The following is a 27,760-nucleotide window of genomic DNA, read 5'->3' as shown; positions in this document are numbered from 1 at the left end:
TGCACAATATTTTTTTTTTCTGTAAATCTTGGTGAAAATATGTTGTTTCTTGGGTGATATTCTAGCAGATGTGGTTACTTTAAGAAAGTAAAGTCTCGGTGGATTTCTGCTTTATTGATTTCAAATTAACACACAAGGGTGGATGATATGCGAAATGACGACAACACAGCGCATCTAGATATTAATAGTGACTGTCAGAGAGCGGCATTCAGCCTCTTATTTCAGAGATGAATGAATGTTTGTGCATCTTTTTTGGAGAAGTGATCCACTGCTAGACTCGTGACGTCTCCATAGAAACCTGTAGGTTGTCTGTGCCTAGACGTTTTACCATATAAATTCCTCAGAGGCCTGATCTGTAGCCCAGATGAAAGAGATGAGGAAGCAGGAGGAGGAGGAGGAGGAGGAGGTGGAGGAGGGTGCTTCCTCATGTTAGCAGTCAGTTTTCTGCGTTTCAGATGCACTGAGAAAGACATCTGGTGCATATTAAAGCCCCCTGTGTTTTAAATGTTTGTGTGTGTTTGTGTGAATGCTGGCTTTTATATAACCATGAACGGAGCTGGTGTGCATCACAGTGACTGCCACTTTCTCTGTTGTGCTGGCAGCGTGAATCATTTCTGTTGATGCTAAAGAAAACAATGCTAATGATGCGAACAGTCCAAGTTTGAGTAATGACTGCTGTCGAGTTAGTGAGTGGTTTTTTTGTTTGTTTGTTTGCTTTTTGTTTTTTTGAAGCTTCTAGGCTCATTTGTCTTCCAAGTATTTATGGAAGAAAAAAGATTTCTCGATTTAATTTGTCATCTTGCACAGTGAGAGCTCAGTGGGCAGATTTTCTCAGCAATGTGTGTGTATGTGTTACATATGGGTGTTTAGTATCTTAAAAATAGGGTTAGGAAATACAGTGCAAAAGTCTATGGGCCACACAAGACATGCCAAAAAAATTTGGCTTATCTTGACAAGGTGTGCAGTGTGTCCTTAAAAAATGTCAGGAAACTGGCCAAAAGAAGAAGTGTCAGGCCTAAAAACCATCTACAGCAGATGAACAGTTTCTGAAAGTCATGTCCTTAAATAAAAATCCAGAAAAGGTCTGACAGGACCTGCGAGGTGCATCTGGCCCTTCAGCTACTCCATCTACTGCGACAAAGCACAAGCAAAACTCAATAAGTCACCAACTGCTGCATCTGTAACAAAACAGCACCTGAAAGAGAGAAAAGCAAAAACTGATGCAGAAATAAACATATGATCTTGCTGTGTTGTGTGTGGGAGTGTGTGAGTGTGAGCGCCCGTGTATGTGTGTTTGTCATGAAACATACTTGACAACGAGGGTGAGAAGCCATAACAATGCCACCCGGAAGCCATAGTCAGACAGGGAAAGGCCCAGGAGATCCAAGATTTGCAGCCTCTCGAGAGTACTGAAGACATGAAGCCACACATCTCGATGACAACCATGTGCCCACCCCCACAGAAGAAAGAGGGCGGCCCCAGACGGCGCACCAAAGGCCAAAGGACAAGAGCCTAAGAGAACCAGAGGCCAGCCATCCCAGCGTGAGCTGAGAGCAGGGCCCCAGGGGGCCACCCGACACTTTTGCACAGTATTGTACATCGCTATATAAAGTTACCAGTACAGGAAAATGTCTAAGTGCCTTTATTCAACTGTAACTTTTAGATACTTTTCAGTGTTTATACTTAAATGTAATTACGATAAAGTTTAAGTCATTATACAGATATTATCTGTTAATCTCTCACTTAAAGTCAAATTTAAGTGCGAGCTTAATTCTTTTTAATCAGCTGCATTTGTTTGAGAGGTAGATGAAGAATAATTAAAGTCAGATGCAGTGCTTAGAATAAATTAAAGAGTAAAGTAACTAAAATTAGCTTCATCTTGACCAACAGCAGTATTTAAATTTCGCATAGAAATGAGTAATAATTATATAATAACAGGATATTGTGCACCTTCATATTTTATCAACTCGTCCTTGCTTTAATAAAGATCTGAATGCCTAGTGGATGACCTGAGCTTTTCACTGGTTTAATTATGTCTGTTTGCTTACAGTAAATATAAGATCAAAAAATACAAGTGTCATAATCCATGTATGTCTAGTGAGTAAACTAGATTGTATCAAAGTGGAAAATCCAACCTGAAGGCAGAATTTTATCTTGTGTAAAATTTTATGATCAAGTTGTAAATTTCATTGCCTTGTGGTTGCAGAAGTGCCTCACAGAGAAAAGATCTGCTCGTGCCACCAAAAGATAGAATTCATATGTTGACTAGATAAAGGGTACAGAAATAGGGCAAGGGAAACCTCTTGATTGCAACCATTGTATGTGTGTGTGTATGAGTGTGTGTCAGTTTGTGTGTAGCGGGTGAACCTGGCAGTGTAATATGCTCGCTGTGGACAGACTCATTTAAACAGGAAATTACAGCTGTCTGTGTGGCCGTGTCCAGGGCTTGATATTTTCCATGCATATTGCAGGCCAGTGCCCACACAGTAGGACGTCTCCATAGCCACCAAAGCAACTGATGCACCAATCATCTCAACTACTGGCTATACAGTTAGGGCCATTTGTTTTTGGACCGATCTTTTTTTGTGTGTGATTTTGCCTCTGTGCACCACCACAGTGGAATTTAAACTATACAATCGACATGTGATTGAAGTGCAGACTTTCAGTTTTAATTCAAGAGGATCAAAAGTAATTAGACAATTGACTGACAGCTGGTTTCACGGCCAGGTGAAGCCATGTTATTCCATGACACATGAAGTAGATAAATGATCTGGAGTTGACTGAACTTGCATTTGTTAACTGTCCTTTGGAACTCTCAATATGCGATCCAAAGAGATGTTGATGCAAGTGAGACAGGCCGTGATGAGGCTGAAAAGGAAAAATAAACCTACCAGACAGACAGCAACAAGGTGCAAACCACTGATTACACTCTAGAACAAGAAGCTCAGGTTACACTTTGTCAGAAAATATCTAAAAGAGTCTGCATAGTTCTGAAAAAAATCTTTGGACAGATGAAACCAAGGGGAACTTGTACCAGAAGAGGAAAAAATACCATGTTATCTGTCAAACATGGTAGAGGCATAAGCATGTATGGCTGCCAGTGGAACCAGGTCACTTGTATAAATTGATGATGAGAAGTAGCAGGCTTATTTCTCAAGTGTACAGGGCTATATTCTCTGCTCAGATTCAGCCAAATACTGCAAAACTGATTGGGGAGTGCTTCATAGTGCAGATAGATAATGACCCAAAGCAAACTGCAAAAGCAACCCATTTGTATGTCATCAGCATTTGACACAACAGAATCAGCTGCTCCCAGTGAGAAACAGTGGTCTGTGATGAACTCCCGTCCCTCCCCTTTTGTCCCACCATCCCCAAATATATCACCTCCATTTCCCAGTAGTTTGAGATGAGAGCTGGTGACTCATCCACCAACTTAACATGCACTCTTCCTTCTTCAGTGTTTTCTTTCTCCTTCCTCTTTAATTTCAAATCCCAGTTTATCACTGAGCTCTGGTCTCTTGTATCATTTTTATACAGAAAAATGCATCAGATTTTTGAATCTCCTTTTCTCTGAAATAAATTTCTCTTTCTGTGCCACAGAATGTTTTTCCTTGTTTTGGCATATTAATGAATGAGTCATCCAGCATCTGCCATGTCATTGACAGGTGAAGCAGATTATGGAGGAAGCTGTCACCAGGAAATTTGTTCATGAAGACAGCAGCCATATTGTGTCCTTTTGTGGTGAGTAACCAAACATACAAACAAATCGTGCAGCTTTTGTTTTCCAACTAATTCAGCGACTCCGAAAAGGCTTAATGTCAGCTTATGTCAGTAAAGTTACTCAGAACTCCTTTCCGTGCTTATCTTTACCTCTGAATATCTAACTATGCCACCTGCTCCTGAATTTTACTTATTATTTTCATGCATTTCAAGCATGAAACTCAACCTTCATCGTATCATTTATATATTAAGCCTTGCTCCAAGTTCCTTCATGCAAATCATACTTTCCTATATCCTACTAGTCATTTACACTTAATACAATTCTGCCAAACACCCATCTCACAAGTAGGAGGGAATGTCCAAATTTTACATTTTATTTAACCACTTCCATTTCTGCTGGAACTGAAACTGCCACGAGCTGCCGTAGTCACGATTTCTTTAACTAACATTACATTAATCGATATTCTCATGCAGAATTTGAGATAACAGTGAGATGCTCAGTGCATTCAAAGAAATGATGTATTGGTTTACATTATTGTTGACTGAAGAGACTAGAGTAAGGTTGGTCTTTGTCACAGGATTAGCTTTTACTCAAGGAGGGATGGATGATAGTAACAACGGGCAGTGATATAAAAGGCTGGAATTTACACACTTTCAGCACAAGAGTATCTTTATTGTTCAGCAGAAATAAGAGATATTTAAAGTTCAGTGTTTCACCAAGTGTTATCGTTCTTGCTTCCAAATCACACTTCTGGATTGCAGTGTGATTAGTGCGAGAAACACACTGCCCACATGCAGGTGGTCACCCTCATCAGATGTCTGGCTCAGACCAGGGCTGTAATCAATAACAAGATATATTTGTGGATTTGAGTGTGAATAAAATGACTCTCAGCTTGCAGAAAATGTGATATTTTTACTAAATGTGTGCAAAGACAATGACTGTTGTTAAGGCCTATATTGAGACTTGGTAAGGCACTAAAATGGAAGAAAAATGGCATGTTGTAACACAGACCATCATTATTAACATGAAGGAAAAGCTAAGCAAATTAATTCTAATGGTGTTCAGATTAGAACCTAAATGAAAGACTCTGGGGATGATTGGTTAGGCCAAAACAAAGGAACTTATTTGTATTTATTTTACAAAAATGTCACAAAACCCACAGCCTAACTAAAAAAAGGGAAAGTCACAGCTGTTAATATCATAGACTGGATATAAAAGACGGACATAGTCGGCGTGACATCACCCACTGGACTCTGCATTGTTAAGTGCTAGCGTAACATTCTTTTTGTCACAGTCTGTAAAACATGCTTTGAACTGTTTCATATTGGAGTACATGGGGATTAACTTGCCTTTGGAGCCAGCCTTGTGTGGCTGCTAGAAGAACTGCACTCAGCTCATCCACATTGGCTTCATTTTTCAGCCCTGGAGGCTGCTGCTTTGTAAATACTCAGAACGTAATCACAGGGAGCAGGTGAAACCAGTGACACAGAGAGGCAGAAAAATCACAAAGTAGGGAGAAAAGACTAGATAAACAGAGCATTCAAAAACCATTTAAAAAAACCAAAACTGTGGCATAAATGAGTCATTATCATTGTACCATTGTGCAAAAATGTGCAAGGAGACGAATCAGTGATAATAAGGAGAGTCTGGTGGGTCTCTATAGGCCTGTAATTCCACACTTGCATTGCTCTGACTAATTGCAGCAGTGTGAGACAGTGTTTTATTAACACCAAAGAAGGAAAGGTAAATTAGATGGTACGGTAACAGTGACTTAACTCTTAGAATCATTATTTTACAGATTCACTCTGAGGTATATAAAATTTAAATGAAGAAGTGTACAGTCAAGATGTTTTAGACATCAGTTTTTGTTTCCTGGTAGGGTTCTTATGTAAACTCACTTCCTCATAATGTCCATGTAGAGCCTGTTTGGGTTATTATCATAGTAGGAAAGAAATTTGCACTGCTTGAATCTATTTAACAAGCATAAGTGAATGATGTTGGACATCCTTCCCATCCAGTAATCGGCTTACCCCAAATCTCTTTTTTATAGTTTCATTTTTCTGTAGGAGGTTTATGAAAATAATTTGTCACAGAGCATCCCCCGGTTTTTATTGCTGTGCAACTGAAAGACTTTTTTTTCAATGCTTGTCAGTGTTGTGGGGATTTTTGTGTGCTTTATGTGTTTCCAGTGGTGCTTTCATGTGTAATTTCGACAGTCTCAGCCTGCACTGTGGACATTATCTGCTGGATCATATAATAGCCTGATTTAATAGCTGCTGTTCTGTCTGAGGTACATCTTTCATCTACTGCTATGATACCAGTACCAGTGGAAATGCAGCAGCAGGATGACCCCTCTCATCTACACGTCATCTTTCAGATGTGGTCTGTACAGAGATGAGAGTGAGTGGAAGATGGGAGAGGAACTCAGCTAGCTCACTGGGGAGCAATTAAATTCCAGAGCCCTGGCTAGTCTGATGAGCTGCCCAGGCAGACTTCAAAATGTTGTTAGTGTGGAGTAAATGTGAAAGCTGTTCGCTGACATTTAAAAAAAAAAAAAAAAAAAAAAAGTATGGCAATAAATCTAAAATGCTTTTGAACACTGTACCATAAAAATAATTGATCATTGGCAAGTGTGAGCACCTCTACAAAAGCAGAAGTTTTGACAGTTTGCTGGTTTCAAGCATTCAGGCGTGTGTTGCAAGGATTACCAGAAGAAAGCCTCTTCTCTATAAAAAGAACATGGAAGCACCACTTAGGTGTGCAAAGTCACATCAGAACAAACCACAAGACTTGAACAGTGTCTGGAATAATGTCCTTTGGACAGACTAGACAAAAGTGGAGATGTAAAAAATGCACAGCGCCACATTTGGTGAAAACCAAACACAGCAAATCAAATCCTCACAACAACTCTTAAGCACGGTGGTGGAGGGGGGAGATGGTTTGGGGGTTTTTTTGCAGCCGCAGGACCTGGGCGCCTTGCAGTCAAATGTGAGACCATGTGTCTGGCAGCTAAAGCGTGGCTGAAATTGAGTCATACATCAGGACAATGATCCCAAGCACAGAAGAAAATCTACAATAGAATGGCTGAAAAAGAAAATAATTAAGGTGTAGCAATGATCCAGTCAATGTCCAGACCTCAGGCTGCCTAAAATCCTATGATTGGACCTTAAGAGAGCTGTCTATAAATGAATGCCATAAACCTCAATGAACTGATGCCACGTTGTTAACAGGAGTGGGCCCAAACTCCTCCACAATGGTGTGAGAGACTGATAGTCATACAGATAACAGTGACTTGAAATTATTGCTACCAAAGGTGGTTCTCCATGCTACTGAATCATTCTGTGAACAGATCTGAATCACTTCACTGAATTTTTGCAGTTCGAAATAATTTTTGAGGCTACAGTAGGCTTATTAACAAGAGTTTTCAGCAGGAAATTTGTGGCTTACTGGGGTTTTAAAGAGGCCAGCAGCATGTCTTCTGATTGGCTGCTCCTCTCAAACAGAAGGTTTGAAGGACAGGTGGGTGTGTCTTTTCTGCTTATAGCCAGAGCTAGGTGTCTGAGATTACCATATTAAGGATATCCACTCTCAGTTATATCATACAGAAATAAACTGAAAAAATAAACTGCCTAAAAGAAAGCATTTAGAAGAGTCTGAAGCTAACAAGGGTTCCTCAGTATCGGAGATGGTTAATACGCACATTCTTGTTGTGATATTTTATATCTGACAAAAAACAAGGAAAAACAAACACATTCTGCTCTGTTTTAAAACATAAATCTTACTGAAATTAGGCTGTTATTAACTTTTTTGGAACCTCGTGCTGACTCATTCCCACAAACACAGAGTGCAGAGGAGAGGACACGATGCCCAGACTCTCTCCCGTTCGTTTGCCGAGCTCCACAACACAAATGCCATGGACGAAGTGTTGTTCAGCTGTGTCAGTGCCAAGAGTCTCCTAATGCACTCAGTTGCCACAGATACAGGATGATTAGAGGCAATTTTCTGTATTAGTTGTTTTCACCATTAGGGACTAAATCTGTGCATGTGATGCTCATTTTCTTCACACAACACAATTTTTGTGATTTGAACTGTATGAAAACAGTTCAGATCACAACTATTTACTTCACTTAATAAGTTGAAATTCCAGTATTGAAGAAAATAAAAAAAATTAGCTTCATACAAATTCCTTCACTTGTGTTAAAATGATTTAGCACAATTATTAAAACAGATGTTGGCTGTAATTTAATTGAATTTTAGGATTTCATTTCAGTGAGGATGCAGGGATTGTGACACAAGCTTGGCAGATGGGTGCAAACTTCCATAAAAGTGTAGCAGTTTAAAGGTTTATTGCTTTTCACCTTTGCCATCAAGGACTACTTAGCTGAAATGGTGAAAGAGTAAAGGGCATGAAGTATATTTGGAGACCTTTTGATGCAGTCGTGACATTTGGTATGTTGCTCTTAGAAAGATATGTGCGATAATGAGCAAGAATGTGCGGAGTGGGGGAAAAAAGTGAGACTTTTAATGCCTATACTGGAGTAAAATCCTGTGAACCAGATTTAAACAGTGACAGAGAAAGTCAGTAAAAAGCGATGGGGTGAAGAAAAGAGTGACACGGTGTTTAATGGGGTGAGGATGGTGGAAAGAGAGCGATCATGATGCTGATTAGTCGTCGCTGGCCCTCCCTCCCTCTACTCATCTCTCCCAATGCTCAATCCCTCCATCAGGAGTTGCCATGGCAACCCCAGCCTTTCCCCTGAACCCATGTGAACAGAGCTGCGGGATTAGTCCTGAAAGGGAACTCAAATGTCAACACAGCTCCAGGCGCTGCCACGTAGACCTGAGAGGGAACGGGGTGTCTTATTCTTTGCCATGGTCAAGTGATTGTGCAAGTGTGTCCACATGGCTTTAACTTATGGGTTCAACAGTGTACCGCTTACTGCATAAACTGGAAGATTATGTGATGGTTTGACATAATTAATAATGTATTGAAACCAGAGAAACAATGTAGGAAATATGCAGTCCTCAAACAAGAAAACAAACAGGACACATGCCAGATGTTTCATATTTACAATGTAAATGCACTAAATGTGTGCATGCATGTAGAATATGCAAATATACAAAAAGTACAGCTTAGAAGCTATTTCAGTGTGTAAAACTAAAATTGATTAACATGGGACACAAACTGTGCATAAATCTGGACACTGGCTGGAGAATCAGTGGTAGACACACAGGTAGGTCATCAGGATGGAGTGATGATTAACTACAGGCAAACATATCCCACAACAGATGGACATCGGTACTTTCATGACACGTACTGGTTTTGGACTCTGCATTTTGAAGCCTCAATGTTTGCATTTTGGCTGTTACCATGTTGTCTTTTTGGAGACAGACGTGGCCATACACTTAATGGTCACTTCATTAGGCACACCTATACTGTTTGTTCCACAAATATCTAATCGGACAATCATGTGGCACCAGCTCAATGTATTTTGGCATATAGACACGGTTGAGACGACCTGCTGAAGTTTAAACCAAGTATCGGAATGGGGAAGAAAGGTGATTTTAGTGACTTTGGATGTGCAGTGGTGCAGTTTCACAAACTGCTGATCTACTGGGATTTTCCCACACAACCACCTCTAGGGTTTACAGAGGATGGCCTGAAAAAGAGAAAATGTCCATTGAGTTTTAGTTCTCTGGGCAAAAATGTCTTGTTGATGGTAGAGGTCAGAGAGGAATGGCCAAACTGATAGGAAGGCAACAGTAACTCAAATGCCCACTCGTTACAACCAAGGTATGCAGAAAAGCTTCTCTGAATGCATGGCATGTCGAACGTTGAAGCAGATGGGCTACAGCAGCAGAAGACCACACTGGGTGCCACTCCTGTCAGTGAAGGACAGGAAACTGAAGCGTAAATTCACACAGGCTCACCAAAATTGGACAACAGAAGACTGGAAAAATGCCTGGTCTGATGAGGCTCAATTTCTGCTGTGATATTTGGACAGTAGGGTCAGAATCTGGCATAAACAGCATGAAAACATGGATCCATCCTACCTTGTATCAATGGTTCAGATTTGTGGTGGTGCTGGTGTAATGGTGTAGGGAACTTTGGGCCCCTTAGACCCAACTGAGCATTGGTTGAATGCCACCACAATTAAATGAGGAAACAACACCTAAGTATTGTTGCTGGCCATGTCCATCCTTTTATGACCACTGATGGCTGCTTCCAGCAGGATAATGTATCATATCATTAATCTCAATGAACATGATGGTGAGTTCACTGTACTCAAATGGCCTCCACAGTCACCAGATCTCAAACCAATAGAGTACCTTTGGGATGTGGTGGAATGGGAGACTTGATGTGCAGCTGACACATCTGCAGCAAGTGTGATACAATCATGTCAATATGGATCAAAATCAATGAAGAACGTTTCCAGCATCTTGTTGAATCTATACCACAAAAAATTAAGACAGTTTTGAAGGCAAGTTGGAAACAACTGGTATACAAGGTATAGCTAATAAAGTGCCCGGTGCCCATATTCAGACTCGAATGTGTTATCAGCTAATACAAACTTGATTAGCAAGGGGAATCCACAGATACCTGATAATTATTGCTAAGTAACATACAGAAACAATTTCACACCAAAACAGGAGCTTAGATATGTTGAAGGGACTGTTAGTACAATTAATTTCATTAAAATGCTATGTATAAGATAATATTTTAAGTCACCAAACTCATTTCTTTCTGCTGGTTATAAAAAGTTGTATTTTGGCATTATCTCAGTCATTAGAAATAAAGTTACACTAATACATGTTTCTGTAGGTTAAATTAATCTGTGATGTGAAATCTCTGAGTATAGAGTATGTTGCCTAAACATTTCCTATTTTAAATGCCAGATATTTTTTCCAGGTTCAAACCAAAGCAAAAAGGAGAGTAAAAATATACAACTCCAGATGACATCAAATGTATCGCAGTATTTCTGTGCATCCATGTGATGTGATTTTGCTTCCCCAACTGATAAAAAAACAAAATTGTTATTTCCTAGTATTTAAAATAAATTGCATTTTACTCACTTAATACAAAAGAACACAGAAGACTTCTTCTGCTTTACATTTCACCTGTCTCTCTGAGGGGGTTTGATGATTTTATTATTATGATGGATTCGCGTGGCCTATATTGTTATGCTCTTCTGACATACCTTAGTAATCAGTGCACCCTAATAATTATATTGTGTTTTTGTACATGCAGCTGCGGTGGAAGCGTGTGTCCTTCATGGGCTGAAGCGGCGAGCGGCGGGCTTTCTACGTAGCAACAAGATCGCGGCGCTCTTCATGAAGGTGGGGAAAAGCTTTCCCCCAGCTGAAGAGCTGTGCAGGAAGGCCCAGGAGCTTGAGCAGATCATCGAGACAAAGTGCGAGACGCATACATCACAGCTCATATTCACACATCACAGCAGACTTCAAAGCTTGCACCAAAGCCTGTTTGTTGTTCCAGCAAAAGCACTGAAAACAAATGGCTGTCTCTCTGAAGGACCGTTTTTTTATGATGAAAAGCTTCTAAATAATTCATGTTTATAGGCTTTTTTTATTCATGAGTCACTGATGCCACTGTATTTGTTTTATGCAGATGGGGGTTTTACTTCATGGAGTTCTAAAAACCTTGTCATACTTTTCAATTTGCAAATTTTTCCCTTCTGCAGACGAAGTCAAAGCTTGCAAAGTCAAGACAGCCTTCGCAAGATGCCCAGACTGCCCAGCCTCACCCCGCCAGTAGTCAAGAACCTGTGGATAAGGACAGCTCTTTTCGAGAAGGTGCTAGACAAGATTGTCCTCTACCTGGTGGAGAACAGCAGGTAATTTGAGATGGGAAACGACATCTTGTCCAAGTGAGTTGCAAGATTACTGTCTTTCCTCAAAATCCCCCTTTCACATTTGTCTTCCAGTAAATACTATGAGAAAGAGGCTGTTCTCATGGACCCTGTAGACGGACCTATCCTTGCATCTTTATTAGGTAATTATAGCACTGACATTAGTAGTATTTCAACATCGCTTACATGAACATATAAGATTATGGTTTAGGAAAAAGTATATAGAACAAGGACGTTATGTTTCCTCACCCTTTCTTACAAAGCTGTTTCTAATTGTCCAATCAAGAAAACAGCTCTTCATGCTGTTTCAGTATTCTTTGAACTTGTACTTGTGACCAAATGATAAACTGCTGAAAAGTTAAGAGGTATACATCTGTTCTGCAGCAACACAGGCACTCAGTGTTTTCTCACCAGTGGACAATGAAAATTGTTTTCACTGGAGGCAGAAGAACTGCCACCTGTCTCTAGCAATATGCAAGCATGCTTGCCCCCTTAAGCAGTTGTGTCCAACCAAAAGGGGTCACGGGCTGATCAACAAGACAGGACAGCAGAAAAAAAAAAATTTCTGCTATTTTATTTTAGTTTTTAGATTGATTTTTGCTTGACATTTACTCTATACACATACTCTATACTCTATACACATACTCTATACAATATACATACTCTAGACACGACAGCCTGTATTGAGGGGTTGCAAGTACCTAACACTTAAGGGTTTTCCAGGCAAACTGGTTGGGAGTGAATCATAAATTAACAATTCCTTTTTTCTGTTTTTCAATTTTTAGGTACTTAAGTTTCATAGTGACTGTTGCTTAATAAAACTATACAGCTTTCTATTGTCTAACTGTACTCTTTCATCATGACAGTTGGACCTTGTGCTTTGGAATACACAAAGATGAAGACAGCTGACCACTTCTGGACAGATCCGTCTGCTGACGAGTTGGTACAAAGACATCGTATCCACGGTGGCCTGTGCAGGCAGGATTCTCCCACAAAGAGGCCCGCACTGTGTGTAAGTATTAAATGTATAGATAGATAAATAATGCTTTATTTTGAACATGTTATAATAGTACTAAAATGGACAAGCTGGGAGATGAGGACAGGCAGAAGTTTCAGTGGACTATGATGTTTATAGACAACATTGTGATCTGTAGTGAGAGTAGGGAGCAAGTGGAAGAGACTCTGGAGAAGTGGAAGTATGTTCTGGAGAGAAGAGGAATGAAAGTCAGCAAAGGAAGAGAGAATACATGTGTGTGAATGAGAGGGAGACATGTGAAAAGGTGAACATGCAAGGAGTAGAGATAGTGAAAGCAGATGAGTCTAAATACCTGAGGTCAACCTCCAAAGCAACAGACAGTGCACAAGAGAGGTGAAGAAAAGAGGGCAGGCAGGGTGGAATGGGTGGAAATGAGTGTCAGAGGTGATTTGTGACAGAAGGATAGCAAAAGAGTGAAAGGGAAGGTTTACAAGATGGCTGGGATGTATGGTTTGGAGATGGTGGTGCTGACAAAAAGACAGGAGGCTGACCTGGTGGTGGCAGAGTTGAAGATGCAAAATTTTTCATTGGGACCAACAAGAATGGACAGGATTTAAAGGAGCTACATATCCAGTAGCTCCTTTAAATTCCCCCCAGAACAAAAAAAAGATATTAGCTGCGTCGCTTCAGCAGACTATCAGTTACGTTCCCTCCTGAGATAGTGTTTGTCTGACTGGAGGCCCTGCTAAGATTGCCGCAAGGAGTGAAGCACAGTGTGTCCCAGGAGATAGAACAGAGTGTATCGCAGACAATCACATTTATTTAGTTGGCAAGTTAAGAGTGAACCAGGTCAACTTGGCCTATCCTAAACACCGCAGGGCTTACAGATGCATGCGTGTGCTCCAAGCAAAATCAGACTGGTTTTGGACATCAGGAATGACTGAGGCTGCATTGGTGCACATGAATGAATGAATTTAAGTCATAAATTTGTGATCTAACTTGATGTACTTTGTGTGTGTGTGTGTGTGTGTGTGTGTGTGTGTGTGTGTGTGTGTGTGTGTGTGTGTGTGTGTGTGTGTGTGTGTGTGTGTGTGTGTGTGTGCGCACTGTGCAGATCCAAAAGCGACACTCCAGCAGCAGCATGGATGAACGCCCTTCCCCCTCACCATCAGCTCGTGAATATGTGGAGTCGCTGCATCAAAACAACAGGGCAACACTACTGTTTGGCAAGAACAACGTGCTCGTACAACCGGTAACTGTCTGAATCCACCTAAGTACTTATATTGTTTTGGAATAAAATAAAATAAAATAATTGTTTTGTTTTTTACACTAAAACTACTGAATGCTTTTCTTTAAAAAAGAAAAAAACATGAATGAAATTGCCTTATCTATTACATTCATTATTACATACAAATATATGGTCACGTGAATCCTCGTGGCTCTTTCAGAGGGACGATATGGAGGCTATCCCAGGTTACCTGTCTCTGCACCAGACTGCTGAAATCATGACACTGAAGTGGACACCCAATCAGCTCATGAACGGCTCTGTTGGAGATTTGGACTACGAACGCAGGTGCAAATTTACCCATCTCTAAAAGAATATTATTATATAGTGTCTCTGAAGCGTGCCAGTAATGCATCTTACACCAAGAATATCTAGGATGTAAATTGCCTCCACAAAGACGTATAAAGCACCGCATTATTTCTTCATTGCTGTGCTGTTTGTTTAACACACGGGTGTTACTGAATAATGCAGTGTGTTTGTGTGCTGCTCAAGGGCTCAGTGTGCTGAATAAACAAATGGTGCTGATCTGATGAGGCTCATTTTCAGCACACCAGCATTCAGCAGCTGGTTTATTGACTGAGACACTGTTAGACACCTGTCAAACTAGTAATTCATGTTATACCTGTGAGTGCATTAGATACACTCTCAGCTACATTTTTTGTCAGCTGTAAAAATTAATGTCCCCTTTTTTACATAAATATTTACAATGTATTTTTTTTTACTGTTATCCAGTATCCAGTGCTTAAATAGTCAGTGTTAAAGCTTTACTGATTGTGTTTCATGTCAATATTTTTCAGCGTTTACTGGGACTATGCCATGACAATCCCTCTAGAGGAGATAGTTTATTTGCATTGTCATCAACAAGGTGGGTGCAAACTAACTTTATATCACTATTGTAACTCTGAGTTTGCAGGTTATTACTGTCCTATGAATAATTTAATTAAAAACATCTACTGTTCGTCTTGTAGTGGACAGTGGGGGGACAGTAGTGCTGGTCAGTCAGGATGGGATCCAAAGACCTCCACTTCGCTTCCCTAAAGGAGGCCATTTGCTCCAGTTCCTCTCCTGCCTTGAGAATGGCCTCCTTCCCCACGGCCAGCTGGACCCTCCACTCTGGTCCCAGAGGGGAAAGGTCAGTACAGGAGAGCTCTCTCACAACACATATAATTTATTGTGGTATTCTTCCACACAAATAAATAAAGTGCTTGTCAGTCTCATCCAATCAATAAATCAATAAAAAAAAAAGACATCTTGAATTGGGAGTAGATGCACAGCCTCTTTAAAACATTGTGCAGGGAGATATTGATGAATGAGTGTGGCTCAGTGTCTACTTAGATGAATGGAGTATTTTGTTAGACCTTGAATAGCTTTGTTAATGTTTCTTTAACTGAACTGAATAGAAAACCACCCACGCATGTGCAGCCACTATTAATAGGCTTAATCATACAGACACTAATCATCTTTACTTCATAGGAATGGCTTATGTGGGCTTTGGTGGCTGAGCATTTTTGTTGTTGGCATTAGTTATTTTCCTTGTTGCAGGGAAAGGTGTTTCCTAAGCTTCGAAAGAGGGTTCCTCAGGGATCTGGATCCTCAGACTCGGTCTCCGATAAGGAGGAGGACGAGGCCACAGACTATGTCTTCCGAATCCTCTTTCCAAACAGTCAGTCAGAGTTTGGTGAGTCGTTCCCCACCCCCCACCCCCACCCCCAGTGAGGTAAATTAACATGAGTGGGGCCCAGGGGCTTCTCCACATAGTTGCATTTTGATGAAAATGTTGCCGGTTGTTTGTTGCAGTGACTGTAACCCATCCTCCCCGTCTGACTTCATCCCTCTCCCTCCAACCGATTGGAAAGTCCCCCATCAAAACAGGGACCCTGGTTGTACCCAAGAGGTCCTGCAGCTGTCCTGAAGAATCCCCCTCACTCACAGGAAGCAGCTGTAACACTGTCACACCTCGGCTCGTCTTTCCATCTGTCAGCTTTGCCTTGCTTTAATTCCTTGCATCTAATATCCTCCTGCCCTGTCCTGCGCCTTCGGAAATGTTTATTGATGTGCCGTGTCAATAAAGCCACAATGCTTCACACCTCCTTTATTGCATCATGGCACAGTAACATTTTATTAGGTGAATGGTGGACAACTGATCAAATATGGCTCCTGAATTGAGAAAAGTTTCTTGCTTAATTGAACTTCTTCTCTATATTAATTTAATTAAACATGATGACTTCATGCTTCATGACTGCATAAATGTTTTGGTATGTGTGCTTTTTTTCTTCGCCCTAGCAGGAATCAAGCATAAGCAGGTCACAAGTGATCTGCATAATTCTGCTTCAGCAAAAATATTTTAAAGTGCAAATATAATTGTTCTTGAAAGCCTCAGCAGCATACTGCTCTAAAATGATTATGATGGTGTGTGTGTGTGTGTGTGTGTGTGTGTGTGTGTGTGTGTGTGTGTGTGTGTGTGTGTGGTGTGTGTGTGTGTGTGTGTGTGTGTGTGTGTGTGTGTGCTGCAGTGACTCCTCCAGATCTGATGGATCAGGGAGCTAAGATGTGGCATCCCACTCTCAGGAAGTCCTCGTGTTCCTCCTGCTCTCAGGGGAGCTTCTCTGATGCGGCGACACCCAAGGGATGTAACCATGAGAGGTAAGAGGTAAAAAAAAACACCCCAAGCTAGACAGAACTGTGTTAAGACTGTGAAGCTGTGAAAGTCCTGAAGGCTGCTGTGATACACCAGCACACCTGACAACCTCCACAATACTGGGGATGGAAGCAAGATACAAGAACCCAGCAATTACCCAGAAGACAATTCTATGACATTTACCTCAGTGAAATAGGAACGTGTTGAGTGAATTAGTGATAAGCAGTGCAGAGAAAATGGTAGAGAGTTGTGAAAATAAGGCAAGCTGCTGGGCTCATTTGTTCTATATGGCAGCGCAACAGTTTATCATTTCAGAAAAGGTCAGCCCCAGCACAGTAATGAACTCTACATTAGATAGAGGATATCTTATGTTCAGGAGAATATGAATTGCTTGCACTTAATAATTGGTTTAATGATAGTGTCTAAAGTAAGAAGAACAGGATAGTCTTTTGTGTTTTCTCTACATGTAAAATCATGTATGTTCTGTCTTTCTGCAGGACTCCTCTGAAGCTGCTATGTGACAACATGAAGTATCAGATCATCTCCAGGGCATTTTATGGCTGTATGTGAATACTTAATACTGCAGTCACACTAGGAAAAGCAGTGGTTGCACGACCAAAATTATTGCAACCGTGTGAAATGATCTTGCAATCTTGCTGACTTTGAAATGGTTGCATCGAAGAATTCATGTTAAGCAGAAATTCACATGAACTGCTTACATTCAGAGCGCAGCATCGGTGCAGACTGACTCAGATTGACTGCAATGAGTTGTCAATCTTGTCTGCAGTTATAAATTATCCAATTTTTACTCTAGTGTGACTGAGCCATAATGTATACCCTGAAAAATCTTTTCACATTTACTATGAAAAAGCATTTTATCACATGCTTTTGCTTCTTCAATAATTAACTGTACTGTCAATCAGGGTTGGCATATTGCCGTCACCTTTCTACTGTGCGTACACACCTCTCTGCTCTCGTAAATCACACCATTGTGGCCCCCGACGTGCCCTGCGATGCCTCTGGAGGCCTCACCGCAGACGTGTGGCAGACTTTCCTCAAGGACTGCACAGTAAGCACCTCTGATGTCACTTTACTGCAACACAAACTTAATTTTAACTTTATTCTGTTCACACACACACTCGCAGCAAGTCCCCTTCACTCTGTCAGTCTTTTATCTCATCAGTATTCATCCTCTCCTAAAATGAGGTTCACACTGTTAATCTCACAGCAGTGCACATGATGGGTGGCTCTGTAAATCTCAGCTTCCTTATCTACAGGTTATTTGAACATCAGTTACATTTACTGGAGGAAAAGAGTTCACATTGAAAATTTTAAAAATGGTTTATTAGCCAAACATTTCAAACTGATTTGTTCTTAGTATTTGATCACTACTGAGGTAGCTACTTCAGCAGTAGCAGTCTGTAGCCTCTGTTGTTTTGAAGCACTAATGAACATTTTAATCATGCAGTTCATCGACTGCTTGTCTTGATTCTTCAGGCCTACAAGGAGCAGGAGCTGCTGCGTCTGGTGTACTTTGGTGGTGTGGACCCATCGCTGAGGAAAGAGGTGTGGCCTTTTCTGCTCGGTCATTACCAGTTTGGGATGTCAGAGGCTGAGAGGAAGGAGGTTTGTTGTTTCTGTGATTAAGGTTTTGTGTCAGAAGCTTTTCCTACCTAATCACTGACCCCTGATCCCTTACCTTTATCACAGGTGGATGATCAGGTCAGAGTGTGCTACCAGCAGACCATGTGTGAGTGGCTCAGCTGTGAGGAGATTGTCCGCCAGCGAGAAAAAGAGCAGCACGCTGCAGCGTTGGCAAAGTGCTCCTCCGGTGCGAGCATGGATAGTTACAGTCAGAAGATAAAGCATCACGATTCCACTGTGAGCAATGAGGTAAAACAGCAGCACGTACACATGCAGCCTTACAGGAAAAACACAAACGCTCAGTGTAGTCTGACACTAAAAAGGAATTAGTGCAAAGAAATGTTGATATGTTGTAACCGTAACTAGTAATTCATCCCAGTATAATGACAGAGAAGATGGAGAACTAAAGGTTACTGCTGGTTTTACAGTTTTGGAACTTGAATTGTGCCTTTTACACCCTTTTTCTCACAAATGTCTTGTATTCTGTAAACACAGTCCTCCCAGAGCTCAGACAGGCAGAGTTTGGCTCGCCTGCAGAGTGATTCCAGCAGCAGCACACAGGTATCCAAAACTCACCAGATTTTGGCTTTCAGAATGGTCTCTTTGTCTTTTAAAGATGGTCTTTTAAAACCAGTGAAGATATTTTTGTAAGTTTTCAAAACACTAATGTTGTATTTCTATCATCCATTTCTGTCACTCTATCCATGTGATCTCAGCATTTTGAACCAAAACTCCTCACTTCTACCTTCTCTTCTGCTAGTTCTTTACATCCTCCAAACCCTTCCCCTGGAGTAGCCTGCTTCCCTTTGGCTTGTTCTTTCAGGTGTTTGAGTCTGTAGAGGAGGTGGACCAGATTGAGACAGAGCCCAAGAATGGAGAAGCCAAACAGATGCCCAAGATGCCCAATGGAGCTCTGCAGAACGGGACGAGCTCTCCTGACTCTGGACATCCTTCCTCTCGCAACTTCTCCATCACCTCTGGTCTGTCGGATGGCTCCTTCAGCACAGAGGACAGCAGCGCTGCACCTGATACAACCCCGAGATCTGCAGCTGTCCCTCAATTGTCACAGAGCTCTATCAAATCCACAGGGGGAGAGAGTGAAGGTCTGTCAGTGGAAAGGGACAGCCAGGGGGAAGGTGAAGCGAAGGACAAAAGGGCCTCCAATGTGACCAAAACTTCAAAACATGCTGCAGAAACAGGTGGTAACACAGACACAAAAGAGACGAGTTTAAAGCCTGAAACAAAAGATAATATTGAGGAGTCACAAGCTGTTAAAGCAGAGGGGACCAAGCTTAAAGATAAAAGCCTTGATAGGAACATTAAAGGTAACCAATCTTTAGAGACATTGGACGCGAGAAAAGAAGCATCAAAGCTCGAAGAAACAAATGTGGAAAAGATGAAGGAAGTGGATGAATCAAAGACAAGTAAAGAGGTTTTAGTGACAGAAGGGAAAGAAAAAATACTCAAAGGTCCTGGGGCTCCTGAAATGGAAAATTTCGCTCTCTCAACAGACACCAGAGTCTTGAGAGCAAGAGAAGCCTACAGTGCCTCTCAGAAAGAGGAGGCTCACATCATGACCGAGTCTGATGAGTCTCCCTCAGCCATAGAGATGGAGGAGATCCCCAAAGCCAAAGTTTCCATGGTGCCTTGGAGCAGAAAGGAACATTGTGAAACCTCGTCTTCCTCTGAGAACTCGCCCCCTCACGTAAAGCTCAGGCAGAAGGAGGAACAGGGAAAGCTCAGTCCAGAGGGCACTGAGTCCAACCTGTCAGAGCCAGAGATGGAGAGCCTTTACCCTCCCTTTGACTCTCTGGCTGCGTCTGAAAACATGAAGACCCAAGTGACCTCTGAAGTGTCAGCTGGGAGTACTTTCTCTGTATGGAAATATTCTTTTAAGAAAGAAAATTAATTTATGCTAAAGAAAATCAAATAACCATATGTTTAATACATGAATATTATTTTATCTATTTCAGCAAGAACTTTTGGACTTGTATACACTGAATCTGCACCGCATTGAAAAGGACGTCCAGCGCTGTGATAGAAACTACTGGTACTTTACTCCTGCCAACCTGGAGAAACTGCGCAACATCATGTGCAGGTAAAACAGTGAGAGCAGCAGGGACATACTGAAGGCTGATAACAGGAAAACTCACATTTTCTCCAGCTATATCAAAACAGGAGGGTTCTCATTATTATTGGCAGTTAGGACAAAATCTTGAGTAGAGGAAATTTTTTCTGTTAACCCTTGTCAAATCAATCACATAAATACTCTATTTAATACATTTCTACTATAACTCTAGCCATACTCAAATACCATGAAAAGACTGAAACCAATAAGACAAAGGAATAGGTGAAATTTTCTTCAAATACTCAATGACTCATTCTGATTCAGCATTTGAATCTCTACTGATTCAGTTAGAGGGGTTCCTTTGACGTCCTCCCTACACAATAATGTACACAACATCTAACATCTGTAAAACATGCAGTACTGTGCAAAAGCCTTGAGTTACCACTCATTTCTTTATATTTTGCTTCCAGGGAGCCAGGCTTTGTTGTAATGTTATAAATTGAAGTTGAACAATAGCTCTCCAGGTCTGAAGGTCTTTCAAAGTTTTTCTTTGGACATTGGTTGTTTTTTCACTAATTTTTCAGTCTAGTCCTTGTACCTGACCATTTTCAAATGAATGTTTTTGTTTGTTTGTTTGTTTGTTTGTTAAGCCACTTAACACTGATCTGTCACTCATTCAAGCACAAAAAGACTCATGATATGAACCAATGTTGTGTCTACACATAACAGACAACTTCAAATTTCAAATTCTATCTTAAGGCACTTTGTTACAATCAGCCTGTTGCAGAAACACCTCATTTGTTCCCATTTATTTAGTTGAATTTCTGAAAAACACCAAAGATAACACAGTTTGACAGGCATAAATAATATTTTTGCCCAAAAAAGATGATTCCCAAAGAGCTATTAGCTGAAAGCTTAGCATATCCAGAAAACTGGATAAATGGAGGGCAAAAGAAGGCAGGCAAAAAAAAAAAAAAAAAGAGAGAGAAAACTATCCACAGCAGATGAACAGTATCTGAAAGTTATGTCCTTAATAAATATGAAAACATCCAGCAAAGACATGACACAGGACCTGAGAGATGTCCTTCAGTTCATCCATCTACTGTTCATTGAAGTCTCATCAGAAATGGCCCCAGTGAAAGGCTGGCTGCCAAGAAGCGAAATGGTGGGGAAAAACTGAGGCATGCCAAATTACACAAAACTGGACTGAAAATCAGTGGCATACTTGCTTTTACATGTTTGTATAGGGTTACTTTAAATGTATAAACAATGCAAATAAAATAAAGTTATAAAAATAATTTCAAAGAAAATCAGTGGCTACAGGTCTCACAGAATGGTGAATCCAAATTTGATTCAAATCGCCATCAGTATGTACAGAGGAGGTCAGGAGAGAGGTACAGCAGTGAGTGTGTACAGGCATCTGTAACACACAGTGGAGGCTCTGTCATGGTTTGGGGCTTCATTTAAGTCAGTGGTGTTGGAGAACTTGCCAAAATTGATGAAATTATGAATGCAGAAAAGTGACATCAAATTTTGATCCACCATGCAATGCCATTTAGAAAGATTGTACAAGCTGATTGGCAACAGCTTGTACAAACTCTTTTTTTGCCTTATATACTGGATTTCCACATGTTTACACATTTCAATAAATCGCTGCATTTCCCAGTTTCCTAGCAAATATAAGCAAATTAAAGGTGAGCTTTTACACAGTGCTGTAGTTGCCTTGAAAATGCTGAATATTATATGGGGAAAAACTTGGCTTCCATGTGGAAACAGCTGTGGACATTAGTGCACCTCAGAGAGAAAAACAGCCAAGTGGAGTTAAGTTCACTTCTCTTGGTTGTATATTCACAGCTATATCTGGAGGCACCTTGACATCGGTTACGTGCAGGGAATGTGCGACCTGCTGGCTCCACTTCTAGTCATTCTGGATGACGGTGAGTCAACACTCTGATTCACTATTTATTTTCCCTCCTCTTTGACACTTGGTGTATTTTTACAGTATTTGATGCAACAGCAGAGAAGAGTTTGCCCACTCGATTTTTCACTCCAACTTCCTCTCTCTATCCTCCTGTCAGAGGCCATGGCTTTCAGCTGTTTCACTGAACTCATGAAGAGAATGAATCAGAACTTTCCACATGGAGGAGCTATGGACACTCACTTTGCAAACATGCGCTCTCTAATCCAGGTGACAGTATCACAGCATTACAAACCCCTTTCTTTATTTATATATATATATATATATATATATATATATATATATATATATATATTATATATATATATATATATATATATATATATATATATATATATATATATATATATCTCCTTTGATCCTGTCTTGGTATAGATCCTGGACTCTGAGCTGTTTGAGCTAATGCACCAAAATGGAGACTACACCCACTTCTACTTCTGCTACCGCTGGTTTCTCCTAGACTTCAAGCGAGGTAAAGTGACAGTATAGCCTGAAAGAGTTTGTGCCAATTACAGAAGATTCCTTTCTCTTTAAGCCCTGCTTGTGGATAAAATACCAAACAGTTTGGGAGCTTGTTAGCAGCACATTCAGCTGGAAGACATTTTGCATGAGTGCCACTAAATTAATTGGCTTTACAATTCATTCTGCTAAATATAAGGGTTTGCCGTAGGCTAGTCTTATTTTCTATTATCTTTCTTTGTTAGCTTTCTTGGTATATCTGCATTATCTCCCCTCATTTCCTCTCTCCACTGAAAGCTTCACAACCTCACCTCCAACCCAAATCTTTGAACACTGATGCAGGTCAGTTTTTGTTTGTCTGCTTTCTCTCGCAGAGCTGGTGTATGATGACGTGTTTGCAGTGTGGGAAACCATCTGGGCAGCAAAGCATGTCTCCTCCAGTCACTATGTCCTCTTCATTGCACTGGCACTGGTGGAGGTGTACAGGGACATCATCCTGGAGAATAACATGGACTTCACCGACATCATTAAGTTCTTCAATGGTAAAGTCTCAAAGCTGAAGTTCACATATACATTCCTGTGCAACAGTCTTTGCCACAATAGAACAAGAATAGTTTTAGAATGTACAAAACTAACATAAATCAAATAACTGTCTGGTTTAATGATGTTTTCCATTTAAAAGTCATGCTACTCTGATTACATGTTTTGCCTTGCTTTAATACTGCAGACAGAATTTTTTTTTATCCTCTAATCCAAGCCAAATCAGCACCCCATTCTACCCATTAGTCTATTTGTTATGGTAGTATTATTTGGCCTGTTAATACAGCTGCATAATTTCAGCTCTGTCTCTTAAAGAAACTAAAGAAGCAGCATCATTATAGAGATCACACGAATCACCATTTTGACAGCCTGACTCATACAAAGGACTTAATGTTGTGTTATTGCAGCCTCTTCCAGTGCAGTTTTAAAAACCTGTCTTTCTCTTGCTGTAAGCAGATTTCTTGTAACAAGAGTTTTTATTAGAATATACCCCCCAGGTCCCTGTATCAAGACCAGACAGTATCTGAAACCATGCACCATTTTTCAAGGGTTGCCAAGCGTGGCATGTTCATTGAATAAGCCACAGAGTACTGCTTTGACTAAAATAGCTGTGGCAGGTTTTGTGCTCCATTTCTGTTTAGCAGAACATTCAGGAAAGCAATGAAGTTACACTCAGCCCACAATCCCAGTGACAGCAGCTGATTTCAACGCCAGCCCACATCAACCAATGCCGCGGCTGATACTTCCTTTTACACATCCAAATGGCAAATTAAATATAGACCATGCAGCCCACCTCTACTGGAGTTTCTTCTTTACATGTTGTGTCTGACTTAATCAGTTTATTGTCTGTCCTTGATGCCTGCTCTGCTCTGTACCTGCTGGTCTTTTACTGCTCTCAGGCTGTCCATGTACGTGCAAGCAAGGGCAGGAAGTCCCAGAACAGAGCCATGTACTGTAGTTTCCTTTCCTGAGGTTTAAAAACATTTACTGACACAGTAAATGGTTTTCAACTCCCACTCTGGCTTGCTGATAAGGATAAAAATTCATATTGTATTTCAAAACTCTCCCAGCGGTCTCATATCCATAGAGCCCAAGGTCGAGCGTTGTGGCCTTTTTGCAGGTGTTGCTGACAAATTTGTTGAATGTTTTTTCAGGTGGAAATTCCAGAAAAAAAAAAAAAAAGAAAAAGAAAAATAGCCAAGGGATTAAGGGGGTTGAGGCTAATTTTCAGTTCAACAGCTTTAGACTGAATTAAAATTATTAAATTATTTACAATGACTCACAGATAGTATTTGATCGGCAGTGCAAACTTAAAAACTAAGATTCATCATATCCACAGAAACTTTTAATTAGAACATAGCTTACAGAGTTTGTTACGAATGACTGCGACTGTAAAGTCTGAACTTTTGTAAGCAGTTTTCTGAGCACATTTTTTTAAGCTCAGTGAAACATTTCATTTACAGAAACTACGTTCTGCTTTTTTGTGAAGCTGTCTGTACATTGTTGTTGTTTTTGTCTTTCAGAAATGGCAGAGCGTCACAACATCAAGCAGATTTTGACCCTGGCCAGAGATCTGGTGTGCAAGGTGCAGATGCTGATAGAGAACAAGTGATTGTGCTGTTTCTCTCCTTTTCCTTCCAAGAAAAGTGTGACCGGCTGTAGCAGCACAAGAGAAGAATGCACGCTCTCACACGTACATGAAGCCTTTACAATCATTTTGCTGCTATGAGCCTTATTGACTATATCCTCCACGTTATTTGATGTTGTTTGTGTTGTCTGCAGGTGTACGAGAATAATACGCTTAATATTTGTCAGTATGTTGAAGTGAAAACTAATGTAAAGCTATTTATTTCCAAATAGTTATCTCAGAAATCCCTCAAGTGTCAATCTTAGTCCGAGTGGACTTAATATTTTCAGATAAAGATGGTTTTAGCTGCACATTTCAAACCAAAAAGCAGAACTGAATTCAGCCAGAGATTATATTTATGGGAAAAAATACATTGTGATAATAGTTTATATTGATTTTTTTAGTCTACAGAGATAGAGCTATTATTCTAATGAAGGAAAGAATGTCTGCAGAATTTTAATATGCTTTACACCCTAAAGTGAAAGCAGTTTTTACAAACTGATTCAGGTCACTGGCTTGGAGCCCAAAACATAACCCACTCCAGTTGTGTTTTACACACAGTGTTCAGAATGATTCAGCTTCTAGCGCCACATTATTGGTTTAGCCAACAGTGTTTCCAGTGTTCTTGAACTGCCTTGTCTGCCAAATAGTATGTCTTTATTTGTTACCTGTGGTGTCCCGGGAGAAGGAAATGTGTTTAAATTATTAGAATTATCTTGCAAATTCTTACATTTATGTTACTGATTGATGTCTTAGCGCAGATTTATGTAAAGAAACAAGCTCGGTTTGATAAACTTAAATTATTTTTCACTATCCAGTGAACCAAGTGTAAACTTTGTAAATTGTGGAGATTTCCTCATCTTGATTTTTGTATCGTCCTGTATCGTCTGGTGCTTGTCAAATGTTAATTTTATCTGAAAAGCAGAGATCAGATGATTATTCAGTGTGAGAGTGGTTTAAGCAGAGAGCTGAGAATGAAAGTTACAGTATGACAGATTTTTAAAGTACATTTATTTTAGTGTTTTGGCAGATTTGACAGATGCGTCATTCATAGCCTAAAACTTCAGTCAGCTGTTTCAAGTGTTGTTTCAAGGATGTGGTAGGATGATCTGCATTTAATATTGGTGTTTCTTTGTGAATGCTAAATGCTGTCAGGAAGCCTATTTTAATTTATTGTAACATTTATGCCAAAGTATTTATTTATTTATTCATTCATCAATTTCTTTCATTCAGATGCTGCTTTCTTTGTAAATCGGATATTTTTATTTTGTGGCCAGTTCTAAATGTGTATTGTAAAACAATCAAATTCTATACTTAGTTCATATATACAGTATATTAAATGGTATATGTTCTTATAATAAAAAAAAATAAAATGGAATCATTATTTTTCCAAAATGTATTGTAATGTGCTTTTTACTCAATTTAATCAAACTGAAGGGGAGAGATTCTGCAAAAACACCATCAGGGCTGTGTTGAATTAAAAAATCAGGATATACAGTCATGTGAAAAAGCAAGTACACACTATTCATATTCCAAGATTTTATGCATCAGGGCATGAAAATAATCTAGTCCTTAGCATGTTCTAAAATTCTTTAAATACAACCTCAGATGAACAGCAACACATGGCATACTCTACCATTTAACAAAAACTGAGCCAAAATGCAGAAGCAGTATGTAAAAAAACTAAGTACACCACTTGATTCAGTAGTTTGTAGAACCACTTTTAGCAGGAATAACTTGAAGTAATTGTTTTCTTTATCAGTCTCTCACATCCTTGTCGAGGAATTTCCAGTTGGTATGAGGGGATTGTGCAGATATGCTGTGTTTGGTTTTCACCAAATCTGGTCCTGTGCATTATGGCCAAACATCTCTGCTTTCATCTCGTCTGTCCAAAGGACTTTGTTCCAGAGTCTCAACCCTTCCAAACAAGCCATACATGTGCAGACTTTTTCTAATTGTGCTGTCATGAACTTTAACATTTTATATGCTAACTGAGGTCTGCAGAGTCTGAGATGTACCTCTTATGTTGGGTTGATGTGAATTAGCTGGGACGGTGACTCCTGAGAATACTGGCAGCTGCCTTAACTGTTTTCTGTTTGTCCATAATCTTTCTCACTGTAGAATGATGGATTTCACATTGTTCTGAAATTGTTCTATAACCCCTCCCAGATTGACCAGCATCAACAATTGCTCCTTGGCATTGTGTTAATGCACACCTGTATGCTCCAGACCTGCAAACTGCCAAATCTGCTTTTATAGAGGTACTCACACTTGCTAATGATCAGTTAATCAAATGCATTAGCAGCTCCTGGCTGCTGCTTACCCTCCTATGGAAGCAGTTAAGGGTGGGCTTAGTTTTGCACACACTGCTTTTAGAATTTTACCTAACTGTTGTTAAATAAACCCTGCCGCTGTACAGGATAAGCGGCAGAGAATGAATGGATGGCTGGATGTTGTTAAATAAATAATAACATTGTAATATGTCATGTGTTGTGATTCATCTGAAGATAGATTTAAATAACTTTAGTGCCTGGTAATGGCCAGATGATATTTTGTTTTATTATGCCCTGATCCTAAAAACCTTACAGATAAAAAAAAGGCGGTTGCTTTCATTTCACATGAGTGTGTATGATTCGTTTTTACAAAATAACTTTTTTTTCCCTTAGGGTGACGTGTGATTTTGAGTAAAATGCGAGTCATTTTTATCAAGAAGCTCAGCAAAGATGCTCATGTGGACTAATTTTTAGTGCGACCGTCCCAGCATGTTTGCATGCTATAACAGGGTAATAACGCTGTTATTATGTAAGTGTGGTCGCCCTAATCTCAGAAGGCGAGAGTAGGAGAAAAACTAGTTACAAAAACATACGCCCGAACAGGGACTTGAACCCTGGACCCTCAGATTAAAAGTCTGATGCTCTACCGACTGAGCTATCCGGGCGCTCGATACTAATATATG

General features: G+C 40.2%; 1 protein-coding gene and 1 non-coding gene across 2 annotated transcripts in view; one reads left to right on the top strand and one right to left on the bottom strand.

Annotated features, from left to right (window-relative positions):
* sgsm1a (small G protein signaling modulator 1a) overlaps positions 1-26,097 on the top strand; it is a 33,456-nt gene extending 7,359 nt beyond the window's left edge. The window contains exons 3-25 of the mRNA XM_030738180.1: positions 3,666-3,741; positions 10,971-11,133; positions 11,422-11,574; positions 11,665-11,732; positions 12,456-12,601; positions 13,680-13,817; positions 14,014-14,138; positions 14,648-14,715; positions 14,819-14,982; positions 15,393-15,528; positions 16,364-16,493; positions 16,986-17,050; positions 17,412-17,557; positions 17,986-18,114; positions 18,199-18,381; positions 18,628-18,693; positions 18,956-20,008; positions 20,106-20,230; positions 22,055-22,137; positions 22,279-22,388; positions 22,554-22,650; positions 23,012-23,179; positions 24,701-26,097. Coding sequence (XP_030594040.1) covers positions 3,666-3,741; positions 10,971-11,133; positions 11,422-11,574; positions 11,665-11,732; positions 12,456-12,601; positions 13,680-13,817; positions 14,014-14,138; positions 14,648-14,715; positions 14,819-14,982; positions 15,393-15,528; positions 16,364-16,493; positions 16,986-17,050; positions 17,412-17,557; positions 17,986-18,114; positions 18,199-18,381; positions 18,628-18,693; positions 18,956-20,008; positions 20,106-20,230; positions 22,055-22,137; positions 22,279-22,388; positions 22,554-22,650; positions 23,012-23,179; positions 24,701-24,789 — 3,681 coding nt within the window. The 3' untranslated portion in view covers positions 24,790-26,097. The remainder of the gene's footprint in view (positions 1-3,665; positions 3,742-10,970; positions 11,134-11,421; positions 11,575-11,664; positions 11,733-12,455; positions 12,602-13,679; positions 13,818-14,013; positions 14,139-14,647; positions 14,716-14,818; positions 14,983-15,392; positions 15,529-16,363; positions 16,494-16,985; positions 17,051-17,411; positions 17,558-17,985; positions 18,115-18,198; positions 18,382-18,627; positions 18,694-18,955; positions 20,009-20,105; positions 20,231-22,054; positions 22,138-22,278; positions 22,389-22,553; positions 22,651-23,011; positions 23,180-24,700) is intronic.
* A 1,572-nt stretch (positions 26,098-27,669) lies between these two features.
* trnak-uuu (transfer RNA lysine (anticodon UUU)) lies at positions 27,670-27,742 on the bottom strand. The gene has a single exon. It is a non-coding gene; the product is annotated as a tRNA-Lys (tRNA).
* Between the last annotated feature and the right edge of the window lie 18 nt (positions 27,743-27,760).

This window comes from Archocentrus centrarchus, chromosome 9, assembly GCF_007364275.1.
Source record: "Archocentrus centrarchus isolate MPI-CPG fArcCen1 chromosome 9, fArcCen1, whole genome shotgun sequence".
Lineage (NCBI taxonomy): Eukaryota > Metazoa > Chordata > Actinopteri > Cichliformes > Cichlidae > Archocentrus > Archocentrus centrarchus.
Note: the sequence above shows the minus strand (reverse complement) of the source record. Positions and strands in the feature narration are given on the sequence as shown.